Raw genomic sequence first — 23,272 nt, forward strand, 5'->3', positions numbered from 1 at the left:
ATATGTATGACGGTACACTGCTTCTCCCATTTAAAGTCTTTCATTTAATTTATTGTGTAAAAGATGACTTAACACACGGTGTGATTTATTAAAATTATTTTTATTATTTCAACGAAACTGATGGATATATAAAATGAATAAACAGCATCTAAGAAAAGAAAAACGTCAGATCGATCGTATTATTTGTATAGCTGTACATCTGGAATCGCCGTTTTTCGTGTAAAGAGGTATAAAGAGATATTAAAAATACATAATTTTCTACATATACCTTTAGATACACCTTATGCTTTACACCTTATTAAGTTTAACATTTGCATTGATCGCTTCCGCAGTTTTCACGGAAAGTACATACAATTCATCACGAAGTTAACTTTACATTTGTACTATTATTTACATATTTTTATTTCTAGAAATTGCGAGATAAAATATGAATTGTACGAAAGAATAATAAAATATTCAGCTTTTTCCTTCCACGGGGAAAGCAGTTTCTATTATCCCTTATATCTAGCGCGATAAAAACTTAAGATTGGATAAGTTATCTCTCATAAGACAAATTTATCATATCTTAAAAACCCAGCGGATTTGATTGTACGCATCCACCGACTTCGCATACATTCTTCGAAATTTTACTCAATTTACTGAAGATGTCCAATTGCTTGCTCGAACTGACTTGCTGTAGATTATATGCAGCACGATTCGACGCCTGTAACAACAAAATGCATTAAGCAATCGTGTCTAGCAATTACAAGATAAATTGTATATTCAAATTATCGCTAGCAGGATCAAATAATATTAATAATGACAGAAATTCGAGTCAATTATTCCTAAATTATTCCTAGTCAATCATCTGAAAGATACTTTTTAAATTAAATACTATCTATATGTTAATTCATTAGCTTTAGGAAATTATAAATAATAGTTACAGCAAATGCACTCGACAGCTATAATACTTATTGATCCTGCTAGGATTTGAATAAAGAATAACATATTCATACCTCCGCGCACCAAGTTTGTGCCATTAATAATTCGTGTTCCGCGCTAGGCAGATTCTTGTTCAACGACACAGTCGTCCTGCTTAGGACAACTGCCATTGTATACGTATCGAAAGCAGCCTGCGTGATCCTGTTGAGGATAAATTGCTCATCTACAATGCCTCGTCCGTATTTAATAAGACAGGACTCTATAACTTGGCCAAAGCTCTCCACGCTCTGCAATTATACATATATATTTTTATACAAATTTATATTTAACTGGAAAAATTCCAGCTTACGTTCGAATTATTATTTTCACCTTCGAGCAAAGCGCGGCACTTTCCGTCAATTTCGGATGTACCAAATTCCCAAAGGTAGGCGGCGATTTCAAGCCGATTGCTCTGGTCGCTCGCTTAGCGGCTTCCTCAACAATCAATCCTAAATTCGCGGTAGGATTCTGGAACGCCTTCTGTAGCTCCTTCAAATGACTTCCGGCGTATTGGATACCGGTGAGCGACACAAACAAACGCAAAATGTCGTTTGTCCCCTCAAAGATTGGGAATATACGCAGATCGCGCATCACACGTTCTAGGCCGGTTTCCGTCATGAAACCCATTCCTCCTAAGGTTTGAATAGCTTCATTGCACACCCACCACGCGGACTCGGACCCAAAACACTGAAAAAGGATTCGTAGCGTATAATATACCAATAATAAATTCACGGTCTATTGAAACTAGAACCATTACGTCCATCACATTTCCATACAATAGCTTTTGTAATATAAAATAAAAGTCAGTTGCATGAGAAGAGAATTGACTGGATACTAAAGAGAACTTGACTAGTTTATTATTAGAACTTAACTAGTTAGTTTTAATTAATTTCACGAATTTTATCTTGCTGTCGAATAAAAATACGAGATATTTCTTGTAGAATACAGAATCCTTGCAACTCAGAAACATTAATACGTAGGTTACTCGATACATTTTCTTCATTAATATTTTTAGCATAAATATGAAATCTACATCTATTTATTAAAGGTGCATTAGAATTTTATATAAAGCAATTTAATTGAGCGATAAAAGAATTACTTTCGAAATAGCCGCTTCCAGATGATAGTCTTGGCTTCCGCTGTCCATGTTACCGGAGATCATGTATGCGAGGGACTCGGTGACATAATGCAGCATAGACATGCGTCCCAATTTTTCTTGTATTGTGCCGTAATTGTCCAACGTGCGACCAAACTGCACGCGTTGCGTCGCATGATTCACAGCCTTGGTGATGCAGTAACGCATGGTGCCGGAAAGAGCCGCAGACATGCCGAATCTACCATTGTTCAGAATGTTCATTGCGACCTAAGATCGAATAAAGCGAATATATAGTCGAGCAGCGTTTAAACTCGTGTAAATAATTCGCAAAGTTTCACGCGAGCTGCAGACAAGAATTTTATTAAATATAATACAAACATATTGTAACGTGAATTATGTATTAGACATAAGTAGACTGTATTAAACACATTTTTCGATTTATATTAACGATACATTACGGTATTCATAATGCACAAAGATGAGAAATAAGTTTACGTGAAATTGTACCTTAAAACCTTCACCCTCCTTGCCGAGAACATTCTCCGCCGGGATCTTAACATCCTCGAAGAAGATCGCCGCCGTATTGCTACACTTGATGCCCATCTTCTTTTCGGGCGGTCCACTGGTGACACCACCGAATCCCCTCTCAACGATGAAAGCAGTCACCTTGTCCTTCGTCTCGCCCGTCTTCTGATCCTTGATAGGCACTTGAGCGAACACGGTCATGACGTCGGCAATGCCGCCGTTGGATATCCAGATCTTGCTGCCATTGAGAACGTAGTGCGACCCATCGTCGGATTTAATAGCGCGCGAGCGTATCGAGCTGGCGTCGGAACCGGAACTCGGTTCCGTCAGGCAGAACGCGGCGTATTTGCCACTGGTAACTTGGGGCAGGTACTTGGCCTTCTGTTCCGGCGTGCCGTACAGAAGTATACCCTGTGGGCGTACATTTTACCAATAACGCTCAGTAATGATATTAATATTAATTAGGAAAATTGACAAAATTGTATCAGAAAGCAAAATACAGCCGTGAACAGTTTTACCTTGAACCCTATGCTCTGATGCGCGCCCAGAGTGATAGCGAGGCCCAAATCGTGATAGCCACAAATCTCGACGATTCGAGTGTACTGAGTATTCGTCAATCCCAACCCGCCGAATTCCGTGGGCACTTGCAAACCGAATCCTCCCAAATCCCAGAGAGCGGCTGCAATTTTCTCGTCCACGTACGCGTTCTGATCGTTCTTAGCCGCATTGTTTACCTCCTACAAGGAAGAAAGAGAAACGTTTGATAAAAGCTAGCCATCGCACCTCGATTATTGTGCTCCTTAAGAGAATGTTTACCTCGTAGAACTTTTCTACGGGATCAACGAGCATTTTTAACGTGTCAGTTTGCTCCTGGGTCATAGGCTCCGGGAAGGGACACACTTGGCTCAGCTGCAACTGGCCACGGAAGATATTCATGGTAAAAGATTGAGATTCCTTGGCGGCGACATTTTCTCGCTTCGGCGTTTCCTCCTTGACTTTCACTGCCGCTTGAGTAGCCAGACATCTGTCAAACGTTTATTATCATCAAATAATGTCCATAATTAACAAATAAATTATTTGACAGCTAACCATGGTTTCAAGGGACAGTTAAATTACATAAATTATTGGAGTATCTTGTATATCGAGTTATCTTATAAAAAATAATAAATAAATACAATCTTATCTACGTCATTTTCCAATTGTACCCTCTTTTGTAAAATAATACTTATTCTTTGATTTCATACATATGTCAATTTTCCTAATTCTTGTATATCTGAAATTTAGTATTCCTCTCATTATGTAAAGGAATATTTCTTAGAATGTACAATACGCTTGATCTTTCAATTTTAGATGTTTAGAACCTATGAACTTGAGACCCGACGTCAATAACACATGGATCGAGTATTAAATAACTGCGCGTTAATATAAGTAAACAATATACATAACAGTTCCGGGTTCCCAGCGTCATAGTTTACATGACGTATGCATATACTTGACAAGACTCTCCTGCCCACGGGGCACAGTCCAAAGTCCACGTATGTCAGACGCACACGCTTGTAACTAAAAATATCGGACACGGAATTGCAGATCGAGATATAGACAAGATTGATTTAACGCAGATCAATTGCGACAAGCTAAATACGACGCATGTACACACGAATTTCGTAAATTGCGACTCGATTTATCAAAAATCAGATTATTTGTTCCACGATGTTACGCGTATAACAAATTGCGCTCCAACCATACGCGACTCGAATTTCGAGAATTTGGAAGGCAATTATATTCAACCAGGTTGAATCTGATTTTCCACTAATTCGAAATTCGCTCCAATTTGCAGAAGGTCACTCGGAGCAAATGAAGAAGACGACGATCGGCACTTCACCTGGATGTGACGCAGGATCCTAAGGGCGTCTCGACGGCCTTATTGAGATTTCTGGAAGACGACGAGAGGATTTTTGCGACACGAAGCATCGTCGAAGCGTGCGTACTTATTATCGAACGAAAATCCGCACTGATGGAAATTAAAATGGAAAGACAATCACGGCTGACACGGTTACTCTCTGCGAAATGACGGCCCAACAATCATGGATAGTAGTGAGTTAGTGACGACTGACCCCGCCGTCTGTCGTCGTGGAACTGAATCCAAAAGTCTATTCTATTCGACAAACGATAACAGTGCAGCAAGAAAACATTTAAGACTGCTTTTCATTTCACATTTGACGCACTGTGACGCGGAAGATGAACTAGGCTTAAGAATTTGTAATTTATATGTATGGATTGTATTTAATTTGTAATAAAATTTAAATAAATAATACTAGAAACATTAAACAATGAATTTTTATAATTTATTATTACCTTTCCCTACAATCCTACATCCTTGCGTTCTTACCAGCAAAAAATACAACAAAAGTTATAATTATCTAAAATTCCAAGAATTTTCTATATTTCCAAGAATGTATCAATTTCCAAGAATTGTCAATGTTTTTAAATTTTATCAACAAAGAATTTGCCAACTTTTAAGAGTTTATCAACATAAAGAATTTTGTAAATTCCAAAAATTTTGTCAATTTTTAAGAATTTTATCAACATAAAGAATTTTTTAATTCTTGAGTTTATCAACATAAAAAATTTTCAATTTTTGATTTATCAACATAAAGAATTTTCAATTCCTGATTTATCAACATTTTAATTCTTGAGTTTATCAACATAAAGAATTTTTCAATTTTTGAATTTATTAACATTTCAATACTTGAATTTATCAACATAAAGAATTTTCTCAATTCTTGAGTTTCTCAACATAAAGAATCTTTCAATTCTAGAATTTATCAACATTTTAATTCTTAAGTTTATCAACATAAAGAATTTTCAATTTTTGAATTTATCAACATTTTAATTCTTAATTTATCAACATAAAGAATTTTCAATTCCTGAGTTTATCAACATAAAGAATTTTTAATTCTTAATTTATCAACATTTTAATTCTTAAATGCGGTCCACTTGACGCTACAAATGCTTCGAAGCATTCCTCTTCTCTTTTCTTTCAATGAAGAAAGAAGGAGAAGAAGAACGCTCCAAAACATTTGTAACGTCAAGTGGACCGCAGCCATTTGTATGGCCAGTGGAGTAAACGCAGGCCGGTGGATATGGCTGGTGGGATCATGGAGTATACCACTCTTGAGTCTGTCGAGCATATTTATGGACGAACATTGATCAGCTCACAGCTGTGGTGAGCTGTGGTGATCCAAGACGTCAGAATCAAAGATGGTCAGACCCAGAGATATCAGATGATATGGAGTTGGCGTCGATTGAAAACACAAGTGATGATGAGATGATCCTGATGTAAGGAGTGCTCCGTAAGTGATCTCAGGCACCGTTGAGACGATATCTCCGTACCTCCGAACGACGCAAGTGTCCCAAAGCTATGGGTTGAATGCCGAAAAGTAAATATACATAAATATATGGAGATACGTGGACACGTGTGATAAGATTAGGTTATATAATGTAATCGCAATTTACACTGTGATTTTTTCGCACTAGACACGAAACGCTTTCTTTCGATCATTAATCGGACTAAGAAACGAAAATAGCTAAACGTAAATTTATCTATTTACATTAAAATTACATAAATATACACTAATGTAATAATACATATTAAAATAAATTATACAAAATATGAATTAAAATAATCAAAAATTACATACATAATGTAATTTATATACAATATATCCTTATGATATACATAGATATAATAATATATAAATAATAAAAATAGATATAAACTTAACCAGGATGAATGTTTAATTTATTTCACTTGATATACAATAAAGTTATAAATACATAAATAAGCATAAACATGAAAAGTGGAAACTAGTGTTTAAACATGGATGTTCACCGTTTTGTTTTTATTCTTTCAGATAGAGAACGCCTAACTCAATATGCAACACCCACAAGTATCATTGGACGGAGATAAAGTACATTTAGAACTAGAACAATTGAATATTTTTCTTCTCGGATCTATCTATTGCTCCTAGAAATTATACTAATATGAGTAACATTACGTCAGAAAAGGTTCCATTGCAATCAGTCTTAAGACTCAACGATAATGATGTTAAAGAATTTATCTGCGGCTGGGGCGCTGCTGTCATCAATGTCACCGTCACTTTCCCAATTAATAAAATTATATTTAGACAGGTATATTCACGCAGTATAAATAAAATTAATGAATACCCAAATTCAGTTGAAACATTATCTGCGTTGCGTTCCGTAGATTTTGGAAGGAGTACCTGTGGGTGCTGCGGTCGGGCAAATGTCGCGAGAGGGAGTACGCTTGCTGTATCGTGGAATTTTGCCGCCACTCTGCCAGAAGACTCTGTCTCTCAGTCTGATGTTCAGCATGTACGAAGGCTGCAAGCATAGGCTCTGTCTGTTAACCGAGAACGTCGTGCTGGCCAAAATCCTGGCGGCGAATATAGCCGGGACGATGGAAGCTCTTCTCATGCCGCTCGAAAGAGTGCAAACGCTGCTGCAGGATTGGCGGTATCACGACAAGTTCAAGAACACGCCCCACGCGTTCAGGTATCTGCTGACAAATCACGGAGTGACCGAGTGCTATCGCGGTATGGTTCCTATCATATACAGAAACGGCTTGTCCAATCTGATGTTCTTCACGCTGCGGGATCAATCGAAGGTGTTGCTGGGCAAACAGGAGTCGTTGTTCACGAACTTTGTCAGCGGCGCCCTGATCGGCGGCTTCACCAGCACGGTATTCTATCCGATGAACGTAATCAAGATACACATGCAGACCAAGATAGGCGGCGACTTTGAGAAATTCCTCGCTGTGACTCGCGAAGTGTACGTCGCCAGGAATCGAAGCTTGACTTCCTTTTACCAGGGCGTGCACTTGAACTACATGAGGTCCTTCATCAGTTGGGGTGTGATTAGCGCGTCGTATGATTTCTTGAAGAATATTATTTTCTAGATCGTTTAACAGGGCGAGATATGTAGGTATCTTTATTTTGATTTATTTATGGATCATACATTTCACGCCTTGCTGTATACACTAGGTGTTTAAGGCGATAATAGGGAATTGTACTTTTTTTTTTAAAGATATATGAATGTTGCAGTCGCACATTCTTCCTGCTATGCAGGAATGCACACGGGAAGAAAAGTCTATTATATATATGAAACTCTTTGTGTAATGTTTTAATAAGTATTTTGAGATATCAACTGACTGATAAAAAAGGAACTTGTTTTTTTTTTAATGAACAAGAGTAATCGAGGATAAGTTTTAAAGAATACAATCAAGTTTATTCTTTTTTCATGAAGAAATTGTATAATTTATACATATAAATAAGTGTAATTAATATTTTTATGAAAATTCTTGATATCCTGATAGTCTGCCTTTATGAATCTAAAATTTTATGCGTGTAAACGTATAAACGCTTCAAACATATATAATTAATGAGTCAGAGAAAAGTATTAAATGAATAAATTTAATACTTGTGATAGACAATTTGTTTTTAGTCATGGATAAAGTGCTATCATGGTTTTAGTTATCTATTATTCCATAAATTGTATATAATCAAATTGTGCTGAAATATACCCTTTGGGAAGTTTTTTAAGTTTCAGAATGTTTAAAAGCATGTTTTGGGATTCAGCAGCGCGATTTATAACAATATGTGATATAATATCGTGTCACAAAATATTCGAGTCATTAAAAGACAAAAAAATATTTAATATTACTATAATATAGACTATTTATACATATGTGATATTACATAATGTAAAAATATGTCGAGGACTTCTCTCCTACAAAATAATACGAAAAAGAGAAGTAGAAAAATATATATGTATATATATATATATAGTTCATTATTTAAATGCAATACTATTTTTTTACACGGCATTAGTTTTGTATCATATGTATAGCGACGATGTTTTTATTTCGAAATACGTGTGGAAGTTCGAAAGGTACAATTCAATCGACGAGATGTACGATACGTTATTAATTGTGTCATTTAATAAATCAATTTACACGAAGTAGAAGATACGTCGAGTGACATTTATCTGTTGGATGTTCACGCTGTGTACAAAACCGTATGTGCGCAAATGTTCAAATTAATGCTGAAGACAATAGTTGCTTTCCATTTACACTCAAGTGATTTGAGTCACTCAGTTATGTGAGTATTTTATACTCGGGTAAGATAAGTCATTTTGTACTTACCTGCTTATTTTGGTGACAAAGCTATCGCATAACAATACAGATTCGTAGCCTCACTTTTAATGTGAGTCTATTAGATTCATTAAAGCACACGGTCTCGATTTTGGATAAAAACTCAGATGAATCTCAATTGCCAGCATGCAAAAAGAACGTGCATTCAACTGAGTTATGACGTCACAAGTGAGAATTATCTGAGTTTTGATGTAAATGGAAAGCAACTAATATAATTTTGGTATCGGTTACAACTTACAACGTTGTATTCTATTGTACAAGATGTCCTGTAAGTCCAGTGTGGGGCGTTATCGATTGGACACATTCTGGGAGAATCTTTTTGACTGAATAAAACTGTGCATTGAAAATAATGGTGGACACATTGAGCAGATTGTGCAAGCAAAGGCTTTTGTTTTGCCCTCTTAATTTTTATCCTTATGACGCTCGAACTTGTGAGACACTGGTTCATCGATATCCATGTATCTTTAAAATTCCCGCCATACGACATGCTGCTGGGGTTTTAATCAGGGCCAGCTCGATGAGGGCCCTTCAGAAAGCATTTGCAATTAGAATTAGAGGTCCAATTTTATATTTAAAATTTACGTTAAAAATCAGTGCAATCTTGAGCTATATAAGATTGCACTGAGCTATCTGGAGATAAAATTTTAATCTAAAGCCACACAGACTTAAGTTAAAGAGCTCTTAGATTAAAGGATTATGAATAATCTTGATAATCTCTTTTCCCCATGTCTCAGAATGACCTCGAGTGACTGATTTCATTTCGAACAACTTTAATCTCGATTTAACTTTTTTCTTCTACTTCTGGGAATTAAAAAAAAAAGATGAAAAGTAAGTTAAATCGAAAATTAAATTTAATCCACGTTGATGAGAAATGAACATAACTCCGATTATAAATTAATCGGCGATTGATTCAACTGGCAGAATGGCTCGAAGCAAAATTTCTAATTATAAATCGTCGCCCTCGATCTGATAATCCATTCTTTCCACGTACTAAAGATTAAACGAACGTTATAACAGTTCTATCCACGTTAACGCGATAATACAGGGTAACTCGACGAAGTTAGTCGAAAGTTAGTCAAAATTTCATCGCCCTTACGAATCCAATTTCTGTCTAAAACCGGGAGGGAGTGGAGGGACGCCGTTTCCCCCAAGGCGCGTCGAAACGGAACATCGTGTTACAGTGGGACACGTGATGGGACGTGTTCGTAATTAAAAATCGAGTTATCTCGCGAAATTTAATTGTCCCGAAATATCCTTCCTGCGCGCGCGATCGCGATTCGCGAAGGGGGCGCAGGGGGGGGGAGAGTCGGATTGGCCGGCGGGCGACGTAAAAACCCCCCTCGCGTGATCCGCGCCTGAGCGAGCGCCGCTTATATGCGCGGTGCCCCGCGTAAATCGATGCGCGCCGCGGCTTTTCAGCAATCAGCTTCAGCAGCAGCAACCTCAGCAGTTCGGCCAGCCAGGTCCGCGCGATACGTGTGTCAGCCGGTCAGCTTTGCCGATCCGTACGTGCATCTTGCCTGGCCTCGCGTCCGCTGCGCTCCCCGGAGACGTCTCGTCCTGTCGCGTCTACCAGAGCTAGGTCGCACACTCGCTTCGCTCTCGCGCCGACCAGCCGGACGCGCGTCGCTCAGGTAGGCCCGCGACACGTCGGAAGGGCAGAGACCGACGGCAACCGACGGTCTCTCGCACTGGGGGATCAGGTGGCTCCGTTTGCGTCGTCGTCGGGGCAACGAGTCTAGTCCGGGGATTGAAACCGGCCGCGGCGGCGTTTCCGATTCCGCGGTGAGTTCAGCTCGGACACGCGAGAAACGAGAGATCCCCGATCACAAGCACCGGCACCAGGGTTTCTCGATTTCTTCCATTTTCGAAAAAGAACGGTAGGAGAGCGCGAAAAGTGTGGCTCATTAAAAACCGGGAACGTTTCTCGCGTCGAGTCCGCAGCGAGTTTGAATACCCAGATCGGTTCGGAGCAGCTCGACGCCGCGCCGTGGGCCCGCGAGGGTCGCGGGCAGGACACGCACGGCGTCGCGGCGTCCGGACTCCCGGGGAGATCGCTCGAATCTCGGGAGAAGTCTCTCGGGGACTGAAAACGCGCGCCGGTATCAATCCCTCCGAACTCAACGACCTCTCCGTCTAACTCCGCGCGGTTGTTTCTCGTGCAGGGAGAGAGAGAGTGTGTGCCATGAAGGCTCGTCGCCGTCGCCGTCGCGAGGAATGACTCGCCGCTAGGAAGTCGCGGGGTAACGGTGTGCGGTGCCCGCCGATGTCGCCAGCGGTGGCTACCAGCCTCGTCGTCGCTGAGCCGGCCAGCAACAGCAACGGCAGCACCAGCAGAAGGGATTCTCGAGGATACGCCAGGGTGCCGTCGCCTCACTGATCGCGCGCGAGAATAATGAGAATCAACGCGACGAAGATGAGCACTCCGATCGAGGAGAAGATTGACCAGAAGCTGAAGGTACAGGCTTACCTCGAGGGTCGGAAGCGCCAGGATTGAGCCGCGATATCCTTCTCCAACCCTTTATCTCTCTCTCTCTCTCTCCCTTTCTCATACATTCTCTCTCTCTCACTCTCACTCTCACTCTCTTTCTCTCTCTCATTCTCCGTCTCCGTCTTGTTGTCCGTCGATCTTCGGTGATCAATAATGCATCCACACTCGTACTCGCACTTAGCCGCATGCTTGGGATGCAGCACGCGTGCATAATCCCGATCGGGGAAGCCGTCTCGGGGAAGCGCCGCGCGCTATGCGGCGCAGATGTGCGCCGGATATATTCCTGGGATATATGCCCTCCTCCCCGGCCCGTGTGTGTATTCGGCGTATCGAACACCTCGGGCGAAATGAATCGAAGCCGCCTTAACTCCGAATTAAACTCGGCAACTACTCCCGTAGGATCGGGTCAAGATCCTTCGGTCGATAGCGCTCGCAGCAGGAGCCGAGTCGTGTCCGTCTAATCTCTATATTTCGCCTCTTATTCCCTCGATATTAAGAAAAAGAGTCACGGTCGGTCTCGCTCCGCGTGTACTTGGCGCGAGACACTACCGTGTCTCTTGATACAACTCGACGTTGTTGTTTCTTTAACATTAATTTCTACGTATTATTTCTTTAGCGTAATATGATTATTAATCTTAATGACATAATTATTAATTTTTACTACCTGTTATACTTATATATATTCGTGTTACGTTTCAACTCGATAGAATCTGTGACACTAGTTGTAACACAGAAGTGTTAATATCATCTTATCGCTCGCTTCTGATCTTCCCGTTTTGTGTTTTCAGTTACGTTTACCCACGTTTTCACTCAACGTTAATGTACATCGCAGTCACGGACGGCATTTATCCGCTAGGTGCGAGATACGCGAACGGGCCCTGGGTGTTTTTTGCATATGATAAAAGCGGATGAAAGGTCAAAAGAGCCGTGTATGCGAGCGTGGTGTAATTTAGTCGGGGATCGCGTTGCACGTAATTCGCGACGGTCTCATTACCACGTCCCCTCTGCGCTCTTACACGGGTAAATACTGATGAGGCAATACCATCGGAATTTCCCATAATTAGGAGGACACATTTAAACCTGTCGATCGTTCGCGCAGCGATAATTCGAACGCCGAGAAGCCAGCTTATTAATTTGCGCGTTTTCTAAAACAAGAAGAAATAAATTAAATTTTAAAAACAAATTTTCTTTCATTTTATGAGTAACTATAATGATCTCGCTCTATGCGCGCGTAAAATTCCCATTTGTCTCCCCGTAATTCGAGGGGCAAGTAAATGAATGGATTTTAACATTTTATCATGTTTTTAGACGTTAATCTGATTAAGAGAATGCGGCCACGCACAGCCGAGAGTCACTTCGGACTTGGAATTTTGTGGACTGGTGGCCTTCGTCGTTCGACCGTATCTCGCACTCGTTCCCGGTTATCCCGGATGGAATTCCCGGCGCTACAAGTGCACGAAATGTTTTCCGATCGCACGACATTAACGTCGTTAATCTCCCGTGAACGACCGACGTTTCGCCGATCGCCGGGAAATGGCGAGGGGAGTTTCGCCGCGTTTCTACGGTCTCTTCCGTGGAATCAATTGTGGCTTCGCCAATTTCCTTCTAAATTGTAGCAGCTACAATATAGATGTAGATAGACCATTAGGATCAACGCTGACCGATATTGGTTAGAATCGACCCGCGGGTTTTCATAAACGTTGGTTAAAGATAACTGGAGTTTAAGCGACTCCACGTCCCCCTTTACAAATATGTATAACCGGCGAGAGCCGGGAGAATCGGTTAAATCTTTGCTAACTTTAACGAACGCTCGTTAGACCAGAAACGGCCCCTGCAGCAGTCGAAATTGGCTCTCCGGACGCTTTAATACCGCCGGATTCTACATGCCGGGTTTTATACGGCCTGGAAAACGTCGAATAGCGCTTAATTAATGTCTTCGCAGAAAACGGAGCCTTATCATTTCGCCTTGATAAACGCTCCCGCATACCCCAAATTGGCAGTTCGGTGTCTGCCGTCGTCCGACACAACTTCGCGGAAGAGATTGATAGCGCCCCCCCCCCCCCGTGCCGCGGCACGAGTAATGTTTAATTACCTTTGCGATAATAACGAGCGATTTCATATCGTACGTCTGGTTTATAAATTGGTACGTTCAGCGATACTACGGCGTGTCGCGTCGCGTCGCGGAGAGTTGGTTTTTATCTCCTCGCGGGCACGCCGCGATTTTGTCACTCGGCTGGTTTTACCCGAGAGCGACAACGGTTTGTCACGTCGCAACAAAGTTCTCATCCTGTAACGAGTGTTTCACCGTGCGAAAAAAAAAAGAGAAGAATACGAACGGCACGCGAACGTCGATCATTTTCACGTTGCGCTTTTCGGCCATCGATTATTACGGAAAAACCTGCCGTAACGAGAGAGATGTAAAACCCGATAATCGCCGCAGCGATATGAATTTACAGGAAAATGATAGAAAGTATAGAGAGCGAAAAATGTGTAGTTTCCATCGAGATTGGAGTCGAACTTTCCTTTCGCCGTTAATTTTGCGTAAAATGCAAAATTAACGCAATTACGAGCGACATACGTAATGCAACTCGCGACGAGAGAATATTGCAATAAGACTGAAAAAGCATCGACGACGCTATTCGACCGGTTATTTAAAACGTGCGTTCAAAATGTAGGGTATATGAGTTTGTAAAGCTTTTTTAAAAGCGGACGCTTTAAAAATATGTACGTACTCGTTTTATATTTAGAGGGTTTGTACTAGAGTTTATAATAGAAAAATCTATTTCGCGGATTTCACGGAAATTTATCTCTATTTGGCGGCACGTCACACCGATTCGTATTTACATACCTCGCTTCAGCGTTTCCGATGATAATTAATTATCGTCGGATTAATTGGATAATGGAACGGACGAATTGTTAACGATAAATGACGAATGCGCTGCGAGGCAGTTTTACTAAAAGTATAGTAGTGTATAATTGGGGTAAAATGGGTCCGTCCCGTTTTGTCGATTTAACGACCCGAAAATCTCTCTCTCGTTGTCTCGTTCGTCGGGCAACGTTTTCCGATTGTCACTTAACATACATACGTGCCATGCCGAATCGACAAATTTAGCGTCTTCTCGGGACATTCGGGGCCAATCTAGTATAATTTTCTTTGACACAAGCGAAATCGATCCGCTCGCCGGCTCGCCGTAAACACAAAAGCGTAAATTTCGGTTTGCTCTTTTCGCGGATATACCTTCGAAATCAGTTTTTTTATATGCATGGCATATTAAATTCCCGTGAAATGAATTTGCGTAAAATGAACCGCCCACCGGTATATCACGCTTTGTATCCTATTTCCTTCGCACTCCAATTTTCATTCAAAATGCAACACGTCGATCAATGCATAATAATTATTAAAAATACGTAAAAAAGAAATTGGCAATTTTCGCGGACAAAACTGTCCTCTCCAGCGACGTTCTCTCGCGGAGGGAATTCGATTCCAGGAGTTGGTCAAGGAGCTCGTTAATGAAGAATGGCTCGCTGAAATCCTGTCAATTTACGATACCTCCGCGAAAGCGCATAGCTTCCTTAATCATTTGGCTATCTTTTCCTGCCATCACTTACAGCTGTCATCGTCGGAGAAAAGAGTATACGACGCGGAATTGGATCGCGGGCGAATAATTTAGACTGCCTTCGTTTGCGTATTGAGAAAAGGAAAATCGATTAATTGAGCGAAGGCATAGGTCGTCGTTACGCGGAGGAAATCCTAGATGGATGTTTGCAAATCGCGAGGACGGAGCTCGCGGTTATAGCTCTCGAGCCGCATGGCAAATTGACAAATTTATTTATTAATTTAAACCGATCCGTTGCGGTCTCGCGGGTTAAGCTGCAGAGCGAGGGAGGGTGAATCGTGTCGGTTCCGCCGGGCAACGAACGGGAAATAACATAATAACGATAATGCCGTTTGGAGTAATTAGGGACGATCGTTGCCCGATGAATGTGGATATTCAATTAAGAATTTATATCGAAAATACTTTCTCATGCATAAATGCATGCTCGGCCGGTACAATGACTTTGCATCAATCGCTTTAATCAATCAATATTTGCCGGTGCTCGTTAGTTATCGTTATCGGCGTAACGGCAGCGTCTTTTTCCCTTTAATCTTCCGAGCTACTTCCGCACCGAGTGGCATCTCGCTTCTCAGAACTCTAAAATAACTTTTGCAATCCCGCTCTTTGCAATCCCGCGGGGTCCTTGCTTTTTTTCCCCACTTCAATTTCCGGTTGCAAATGCAAGCCCGCTTTTTGTGCCGAGTTGTAATGAGGAAAATGGTATCGTAGTTATTATGTTATTTTTATACATATAAAAGTCGTTACGACAATATATAATACTTTTAAGAAACTGTGATAAGCTAAACCAATTAGTTTGCTAAAAATAATTGGTCACAATTTGATAAAGCTGTTCCATATCTTCAATCTCCGTTTAGATATAGGTGCATAGTTTTCCTCGGACATTTCGAGCGAATAAAATGGCAATTTTATATGAATAGCTTCTGTAAATTTGATTTTATTATCGGTAGGTGCGGACGGGGATGGTGACGGTTAGCGATGGGAAAAGCAAACCCGTGCCGATGCGTTTGCACTTGTCCATGGAGGTGTTGAAGCTTCAGCGGGAGGATCTCGAGGTAGAGTGCCTTTTGATAATCGTATTATCATCTATTTCCCGAATGAATGATGCTCAATAGTCTCGCTGACACGGTGCTTTATCGATTACGGTCGCTATGAAACGTGTCAAAGACGAGAATACATTTTAGCAGGCAGCGAATCACAATAAACCACCCCTGGACGCTAAGGAGCGCATGGTGCAAATCACCAGGCAGAAGGTCGGTGGTTTGGGGCTGAGCATAAAGGGCGGAGCGGAACATAAGCTTCCAGTACTCATATCGAGGATCTATAAAAGTCAGGCCGCCGATCAGTGCGGCCAGCTTTTTGTAGGAGATGCAATTATTAAAGGTATCATTGACACAAATAATTTTCACGTCGATACGCAGGTTGTTATCAAACTTATTATCAATGCGGGATGCATTTTGCATGCTACGTATTATTTTACATATTGTTTATCTTCTGTGTATCACCTAAAGTACCCTTTTTTAATTCAGATAAAATATTTAATTTAAAAAAAGCGAGAGATTTTGCATTGTTGTCGTATGTTTAGCTTTTACTTTCTGTATTTAATTCTGCTTAAACTATTTCAATACAAAATATTCGATATCTTCTATTAATACTTGTTTCTTGTTATTTGCGCCGATTGCAGTTACGCGACAGTTGACAGTTTCGCGATAGTTGAGCGGCACCATGTACAGTTAATGAGTATCGATTTCAACTTGCGCTTCTGCCAATACCCGCTCCTATCGGGACAAACGTTGACTTCGTTTTTATTCCACATAATATTTCAAGCAATCATTTATCACATATGATTCATTGTTCATTAAATTACGTAATTTATATTCTATGGTTCTTTAGTGAATGGCGAGTATATCACGGCGTGCAACCATGATGACGCTGTCAATATTTTGAGAAACGCCGGTGATATAGTGGTTCTAACTGTCAAGCATTATCGAGCGGCCAAGCCATTTCTACAGAAAAATGGTATCGGAATATTATACATTATCGCAAAAAAAAAGACAGATGGCAATGAGAATGTATTACGGCCCATACATTGATATTCTTGTCAACAGAAAAGGAAGAAAAACTGGATAACGTTGCCAATGGTACGGCGGAAGACGGATGGATATCGCCTAACAGGCAACCGGGTAGTCCCAGATGCAGCCACAGCCGTCAAAGTTCTAATGCATCTTCCAGTTCGATGCAGTATAAAAGATGGGTGGACGTAATTACAGGTAGCTATGCGTCCACTCGAGTATAAATATTTAAAATGTAATACCTCGTATTTTTATATCCCACATTTATCATCATGTGTATCCGTATGAAACTTTAAGCTTTACTTGCTTCATATACCCGCGATATTTTAACACAAATATTTAAAAAAATTGCCGCATAATCAATTTTTGAGAAGCAATAACAGTTCAGATATGGGATATGGAAATAGGAGCACTATTTGTGGTAGCATAATAATTAACGTGGCACTTTTCAGTTCCGTTAATGATGGCGTACGTGACGAGATATATATTCGGCACCGACAAACTGAGGAGGAACGCGTTTGAAGTGAGGGGACTTAACGGAGCACGTACAGGAGTGATACATTGCGATGATAGCGCTATTCTTAGCCAATGGTTAAAATATATAACTGATAACATTACAGGATTGACGCATTTGCAGGTGATACAAATAATATATAACTGTAATGTCGTCATGTCTCTGTGTGTGATATTCCGAGTTGTTTCAATAATTAATTATTTGACGATGAGCTTGAATTCAATTCCAGATGAAATTGTACAATCGTAATTTCGGAGTCGGCGAGCGCATAGAATACATGGGCTGGGTGAACGAGGCAGTGAGCAATAGTAATCAACCGTGGCAGAGTTACAGACCGAGATTTTTGGCTCTAAAAGGACCGGACCTATTGTTGTTTGAGACACCCCCTGTATGTATCAATTCGTACGCTTTATTCTACATATTTTGAGCTTTTAAAATCGTCGATTTACTCCAAGTATCGCGAGGATTATGCTAAATTGTTCTTATTGTTGCTTCCAGTGCAATATAGGCGACTGGTCTCGCTGCGCGTTGACTTTCAAAGTGTACCAAACGATGTTCCGCGTGATGCGCGAATCGGAGAATGTGGACGAGCGACAGCATTGCTTCCTGGCGCAGAGTCCGGGAAAACCGCCGCGTTACTTGAGCGTCGAGACCAGGCAAGAACTTCTGCGGGTCGAGGCGGCGTGGCACACCGCCATATGTTCGGCTGTTACGCATTTAAAGGTACACGCGGTCGTGTACCTTCGTATACTTACACATTGACGCGTACGCATTTCTGCAGAGCAGTTTTCGGCGTCGTCATTCTCCTCTCACGCCTTTCCTTTCTCGTTGCAGAGTAAAACCTTTCCGGTAACCTTCAACAGTAGAAGCGCCGGTCTAACGTTAGAGTGGACTCAAGGATTTACGTTGTCGTATGAAGGAATCGGGGAGATCGCGTGGCGCTACAAATTTTCTCAATTGAGAGGGTCCAGCGACGATGGTAAAAGTAGGCTTAAATTGCACTTCCAAGAGCCGGACAGCATCGCTATCGAAACGAAGGTAAACACAAATTCTTTGGCGAAACTGAAAGGTTCATTGCAACACAGTGGTCCAAATCGTTATCTCTCAAGAGAAGATTAAGTATAATTTCTTGATTAGGAGATTGGCTGTCTCAGATTTCTGAAAAATATATTAAAGATCAGTGTGTTGCATTCAATCCTTCAACTTTTGCTCTTTTTTATACGCATAGAGGGATGTGTGTATTTACGTTTTGCGTACGTTTCGACAGGAATTGGAGTGTTCCCAGTTGCAAAACTTGTTGTTCTGTATGCATGCGTTTCTTACCGCGAAGGTAGCCGCGGTAGACCCTACGTTTTTAACGTCGACCACTCCGTAAAGAGATGTAATATAGATGTAATAACGTTATTGCCGACGAATCACCAAGTGGATCACATTTGTGTTCTGTTATCGTTGTACGGATTAGAACCGAGTACGTGCGCTGAAAAATTACTGGGAGAACCAAGAGAAGGACGACGAGGTGGAAGTGACAGAAACTAGTCAATATATCCAAAAGGTATTTTTATCGTTTACATATAAAAATCACCAAGCGGTACTATATACTCTACTCATCCTACCAAAAGCCAATTTCATTAGTATATATATATGAATCTAACGGCTATTATCGTATTGTACGCATCTAGATAAGAATTCTCGCGAGTTTCTAAGAGTGGCAGTATGCTTTTATGTATGATTGCCCGACTACGATGCGATTATGTTACCTGCTTTTGCTACATGCATTTATTCCTTTTTGAATTTTTTGAGGAACACGTAATCTCAAGTACACATTTATATTATATCATTATATGTAATTATATGATTTACTTTTTATATTTACTTTTTACAGATACATTTTAATTGTATTTTAGTAATATTGTTTGATATTGTATATCTCTCGGTTGCGCTTTTGTAATATCGTTTGTCTGAAATCTTAAGATGATAATCAGAATTTATATAGATATATATATAGGAATCAACATATGCGGGTTCATGATTTTTAAGTTACAATAACAGCGAATAATTTCTTAATTATAACAAATTGTTTGTATACTTACACATTGTATTGCGTACCATACATATATCAGGTGCCTTAAAAACCATGAACAAGAAGTAGCTAAATTAATGGAGGCATCAACTTTCCGTTTCTCGTCGACGAGGAGAAATCGTATTACACATTTGTATATTTAGAGTATTTATAAAAATAAAACAGGAGTCGTTGCATTTCAATAGAGGAGTTCTAATTTGCAATCTTAAAGAGATGCTTTAAAGAGTATAATTGAATTGAAAGAAACAATATTGATTCGTCCATCTGACAAAATGTCAAAGTAATAATTGCTCTACAGCAATAAATTATAATCTACAATTAGACGGCTCACTCAAACGTCGGATATTGAAATAGTTTGTTTATCGATGCAGTATTATCGATGGGGGCAATAAGTTTTACAAATTAAGCGTGGATACCAACAGTATCGAGCTGCAGTTATTGGAATATGTACCGTAACTGTTAGCTGTACTTCTCTGTAGATGCAATAGCTATGTTCTACAAATCGTTTAACGTACGATTCGCGAAAATTCATCTATATGAGATAATTCTGATTGTGAAAGAATGTGCGGAAAGCTTATTTGATACGTAATGGATATATGAATGTCATGTCTCGGCAGCTCGACAGATTTATAGTGTCTTTAAATATATCAATTATCTCTTTCCAATCACTAGCTATAGCGACATAGACTTAACACTGTATATTATGTGACTATCTTACATTGGTTCGCAATTATATTTAAAGCAATAAATCTTTAATGAACGAACAACTAGAGAGAAATAATAAGAGAGAGTAGGATATATATAAATATATATATATATACACAAATATCTATATATATATATGATAAGAGAACTGAATACAGTAATTATAAAGCAAGAAAAAAAGTATTATTCTCGCTAGTCACGAGAATATTGCACATTTTCCAATGCTCGCCTAATCACCATTTAGTTTCTTAAGACGAACGGTCACGTTGCGTCGCGCAGAGACGATGTAAAACTAATTTTAGTGTCAAGGAGGAGACGTTTTGATTTCCATTGCGTGTTTCGAGAGAGTGTCTCCGGTTACTCGTAGAAAGTGCCTACAAAGTAACATAGAGAAAATATAAAAGATCCGCGCTTCTGTTGTATCACTGCGTATTCAATGCCGATTGTACTTTTCTAGTCTACAAAAAACGTCAGGGTCTTTTACGTGATACCTTTACGGTCAAGGCATCTGTTATCGTCTCGTCTCTCGATTGCGAGAGAACACGAAGAACATTCGGACGAAATAAACCACCGTTTCTCGATGAATTTGTTACCGTCATTACGTGGACGTTCATCATGTAAAAGGGTACCTTCGCCTATATCTCTCTGAACGTTTTTTTCACGATCGATATAATATACATCGTAGTAATGTAATGTAAGGATTAAACGATATCCGATCTTGAATTTAAGCACAGAGCGATGTCGACGATCTAAGCGCTGTAAAACTTATTCGGTTTGTTAAAAAGTTTTATGTTTTGACATAAAGCTTTATATGTTAAAGTTTAACACTTAAATTGTATTAAAGTAAAAATTAAAATTTAACGCTTTATAAATTCCTATAATGTTTGATTTTTTAATTAATTGGGAGGTTTAATTTGCTAAAATTTTACTATTTAATGTTGAATAACCGTTTTTTTTCTCAATAATGTATCATAGTCATCGTGCATTCTCTGCGCTTAAAGTTGGGAAAATTATCGAGAACTGCACAATTATTCTATATAAGTAAGTTAATTAAGCAAGAATGGAATGAAGCTGGAAAAGATCTGAAGCGCAATCAGGTCTAGATTATAGTCATTTATCGAAACTACAGGTTGTTCTAAAGCTAGTGGATCGTTGAATCCCTGATATAATATATTGTACACTCTGTTAACATCACGAGTCGATTAAATTTCCCTCATATTTATTAAACCGAGATTTCTTTTATTTGGATTTGAAATTGCGTAAGAATAAACTTTTCGTGAATGCTGTTACTTTATGGATCTTTTTTTTTTTATATATATATCCGTTTAACAGAGTATATCTCTTCTCGAAACCTGCTCGTTTGTGTGATCTCTCCGGATTCAGCTCATTCCATAAGTTACGCAAAATAGAAAATAGTTGTGCGCGCGACGTACTTTGCCTACGAACTCGCTGAATATTCAACTGATTTTCTTTCGGCGAGCGCTCGCGATTCCGAGTCCTGTCGTTGCGTCTCGTATTCGGATTCCTACGTCAGATTTATCTTCCTTTGCCTACGCGCGTGCTTATACCGGAGCGAATTCGCGTACTGCTAACATTTAACATCGGAATCTTATATTTCGAAATATAGTTTATCTGTTATAATGTCTATATCCCCCATTGACAATATGTTCCAAAATATATCATTGTTAGAAGTTACAGATCTCTGCTGTGTTCTCTCTTCATTACCTACTCCTTTCCTAGTCACCTTTTATTGCATGATTACAATTTAAAAAGTAAAAACATGAATTTTTTCAAGTAATAATATAATTATTCAATAAAATCGTCAAGCAATAGTATATTGAATTAATATTTTTACGAAAGGACTAAAAGAGATTTATTAGCTGCTGTTTTTTATTTAGAAATTAATTTAGAAATTTAACTTCTTTTTCTTATATGAATTAATAAACTACAATTGTTATTTTTGTGTTTTAAATTTAAACCGAACAACTCTATTCTCGAGTCCCGTTGAATTTCAAATGCTTGAGGAGTTAGTTCGCTGTAGGGCTGGTATTCATAGTCGGGTCTTATTTCAAGACCATCTTAAGCAATGTCTTAAGATGCTGCTAATACGGCTCTGTGATTGGTTCATAACACCTTAAGATTGTACTTGAGACGGTCTTAAATATAAGATCTGACTATGAATACTGGGAGTTCGACTCTGGATTTCGCGAAAAATCGTCAAAGTTATCAGGAAAACATGCTTCAACAAGAGGTCGTCGCGATTTGATATTGATTCGAAATTCGCGCCTCTCGGAGGATCCGACTGAAGTAAGTTACGAGTTCGAATTTTGTGACTGTTCGGCGTTCGCGGTATCAGGAGGCCACGATTTCGCAGGAGCTTACGCGATCGAAATTGGCGCATATATTCAAAATATAAAAATCACCTCCGCTTTTCCGTATTATTATTCCTACATTAACCCGGGGAATGGGTGCCTGGGGTGATATTTACACCCCCATGCAGTATCGAAAAAATAAAGCTACGTCACAGTTATAGTTTTAACGTGCTTCTTTCGCTTTTTAAAAATATTTTTTAATTTCTCCTTACTTTTTTCAGAAAATGTTAAATGAATCTATATTACCCTCAAATACTAATAAACTATAAAACAATAAAAAATATGTAATTAATAACAATAACTTTTAATTAGGGTGTAAAAGTCACCCCAGGTGACTATATATGCAAAAGAAAAAAGAAATCAGGCGCCCATCTCCAGGTTAATTACAGTCTGTGATAACGAACTTAGATTCCCGGGACTCTCGAAGCTTAAATCTTTTAAATTAGTAATAAACTCGCCGGATATAGTAATCAAACCCAAATATCACAAATATATTTCATATCTGTCGCGATCGTTTGAAAGCATTTTGAAAGTGGTCGTTTGAAAGTGCAAGACAAGAGCGCGAGATGGCGCGCCGGCGCGCGGCCTGAAGTGCGTCGTTTTCCTCGGCT

The 23,272-nt window shown here is 39.7% G+C and overlaps 3 protein-coding genes and 1 long non-coding RNA gene across 11 annotated transcripts; 3 read left to right on the forward strand and 1 right to left on the reverse strand.

Annotated features, from left to right (window-relative positions):
* Positions 1 to 81: 81 nt before the first annotated feature.
* LOC139774795 (very long-chain specific acyl-CoA dehydrogenase, mitochondrial-like) lies at positions 82 to 4,724 on the reverse strand. The gene is made up of 8 exons (XM_071710274.1): positions 4,464 to 4,724; positions 3,398 to 3,605; positions 3,100 to 3,318; positions 2,564 to 2,992; positions 2,060 to 2,323; positions 1,291 to 1,647; positions 996 to 1,208; positions 82 to 703 (listed from the first exon to the last, which is right to left on the reverse strand). The coding sequence occupies exons 1-8, from the start codon at positions 4,550 to 4,552 to the stop codon at positions 566 to 568; spliced, it is 1,917 nt and encodes a 638-aa protein (XP_071566375.1). The 5' UTR covers positions 4,553 to 4,724; the 3' UTR covers positions 82 to 565.
* On the forward strand, positions 4,125 to 4,649 carry LOC139774797 (uncharacterized). The gene is made up of 2 exons (XR_011718674.1): positions 4,125 to 4,230; positions 4,419 to 4,649. It is a non-coding gene; the product is annotated as an uncharacterized lncRNA (long non-coding RNA).
* Positions 4,725 to 5,780: 1,056 nt separating the features above from the next.
* LOC139774796 (mitochondrial nicotinamide adenine dinucleotide transporter SLC25A51) lies at positions 5,781 to 9,163 on the forward strand. 4 transcript variants are annotated; one of them, XM_071710276.1, is made up of 3 exons: positions 5,781 to 6,021; positions 6,502 to 6,772; positions 6,849 to 9,163. In XM_071710276.1, exons 2-3 carry the CDS (start codon positions 6,626 to 6,628, stop codon positions 7,557 to 7,559), a joined length of 858 nt encoding a protein of 285 aa, XP_071566377.1. In that variant the 5' UTR covers positions 5,781 to 6,021; positions 6,502 to 6,625; the 3' UTR covers positions 7,560 to 9,163. The 4 variants fall into 4 exon arrangements, with proteins under 4 accessions (XP_071566377.1, XP_071566376.1, XP_071566379.1 ...); XM_071710275.1 differs by having other exon boundaries at positions 5,782 to 6,021; positions 6,496 to 6,772; XM_071710278.1 differs by having other exon boundaries at positions 5,784 to 5,934; positions 6,496 to 6,772.
* Positions 9,164 to 10,228: 1,065 nt separating this feature from the next.
* Positions 10,229 to 21,986, forward strand: Syn2 (Syntrophin-like 2). 5 transcript variants are annotated; one of them, XM_071710220.1, is made up of 11 exons: positions 10,229 to 10,447; positions 10,979 to 11,271; positions 15,869 to 15,973; positions 16,103 to 16,301; positions 16,812 to 16,937; positions 17,027 to 17,188; positions 17,443 to 17,627; positions 17,734 to 17,892; positions 18,003 to 18,227; positions 18,339 to 18,542; positions 18,967 to 21,986. In XM_071710220.1, exons 2-11 carry the CDS (start codon positions 11,209 to 11,211, stop codon positions 19,147 to 19,149), a joined length of 1,611 nt encoding a protein of 536 aa, XP_071566321.1. In that variant the 5' UTR covers positions 10,229 to 10,447; positions 10,979 to 11,208; the 3' UTR covers positions 19,150 to 21,986. The 5 variants fall into 5 exon arrangements, with proteins under 5 accessions (XP_071566321.1, XP_071566325.1, XP_071566326.1 ...); XM_071710224.1 differs by having other exon boundaries at positions 10,230 to 10,447; positions 16,106 to 16,301; XM_071710225.1 differs by having other exon boundaries at positions 10,231 to 10,447; positions 18,772 to 19,106.
* The last annotated feature ends 1,286 nt before the right edge of the window (positions 21,987 to 23,272 follow it).

This window comes from Temnothorax nylanderi, unplaced genomic scaffold (genome assembly GCF_030848795.1).
Source record: "Temnothorax nylanderi isolate EJ_2023f unplaced genomic scaffold, tnyl_v1.0 TNYL_tig0087_pilon, whole genome shotgun sequence".
Lineage (NCBI taxonomy): Eukaryota > Metazoa > Arthropoda > Insecta > Hymenoptera > Formicidae > Temnothorax > Temnothorax nylanderi.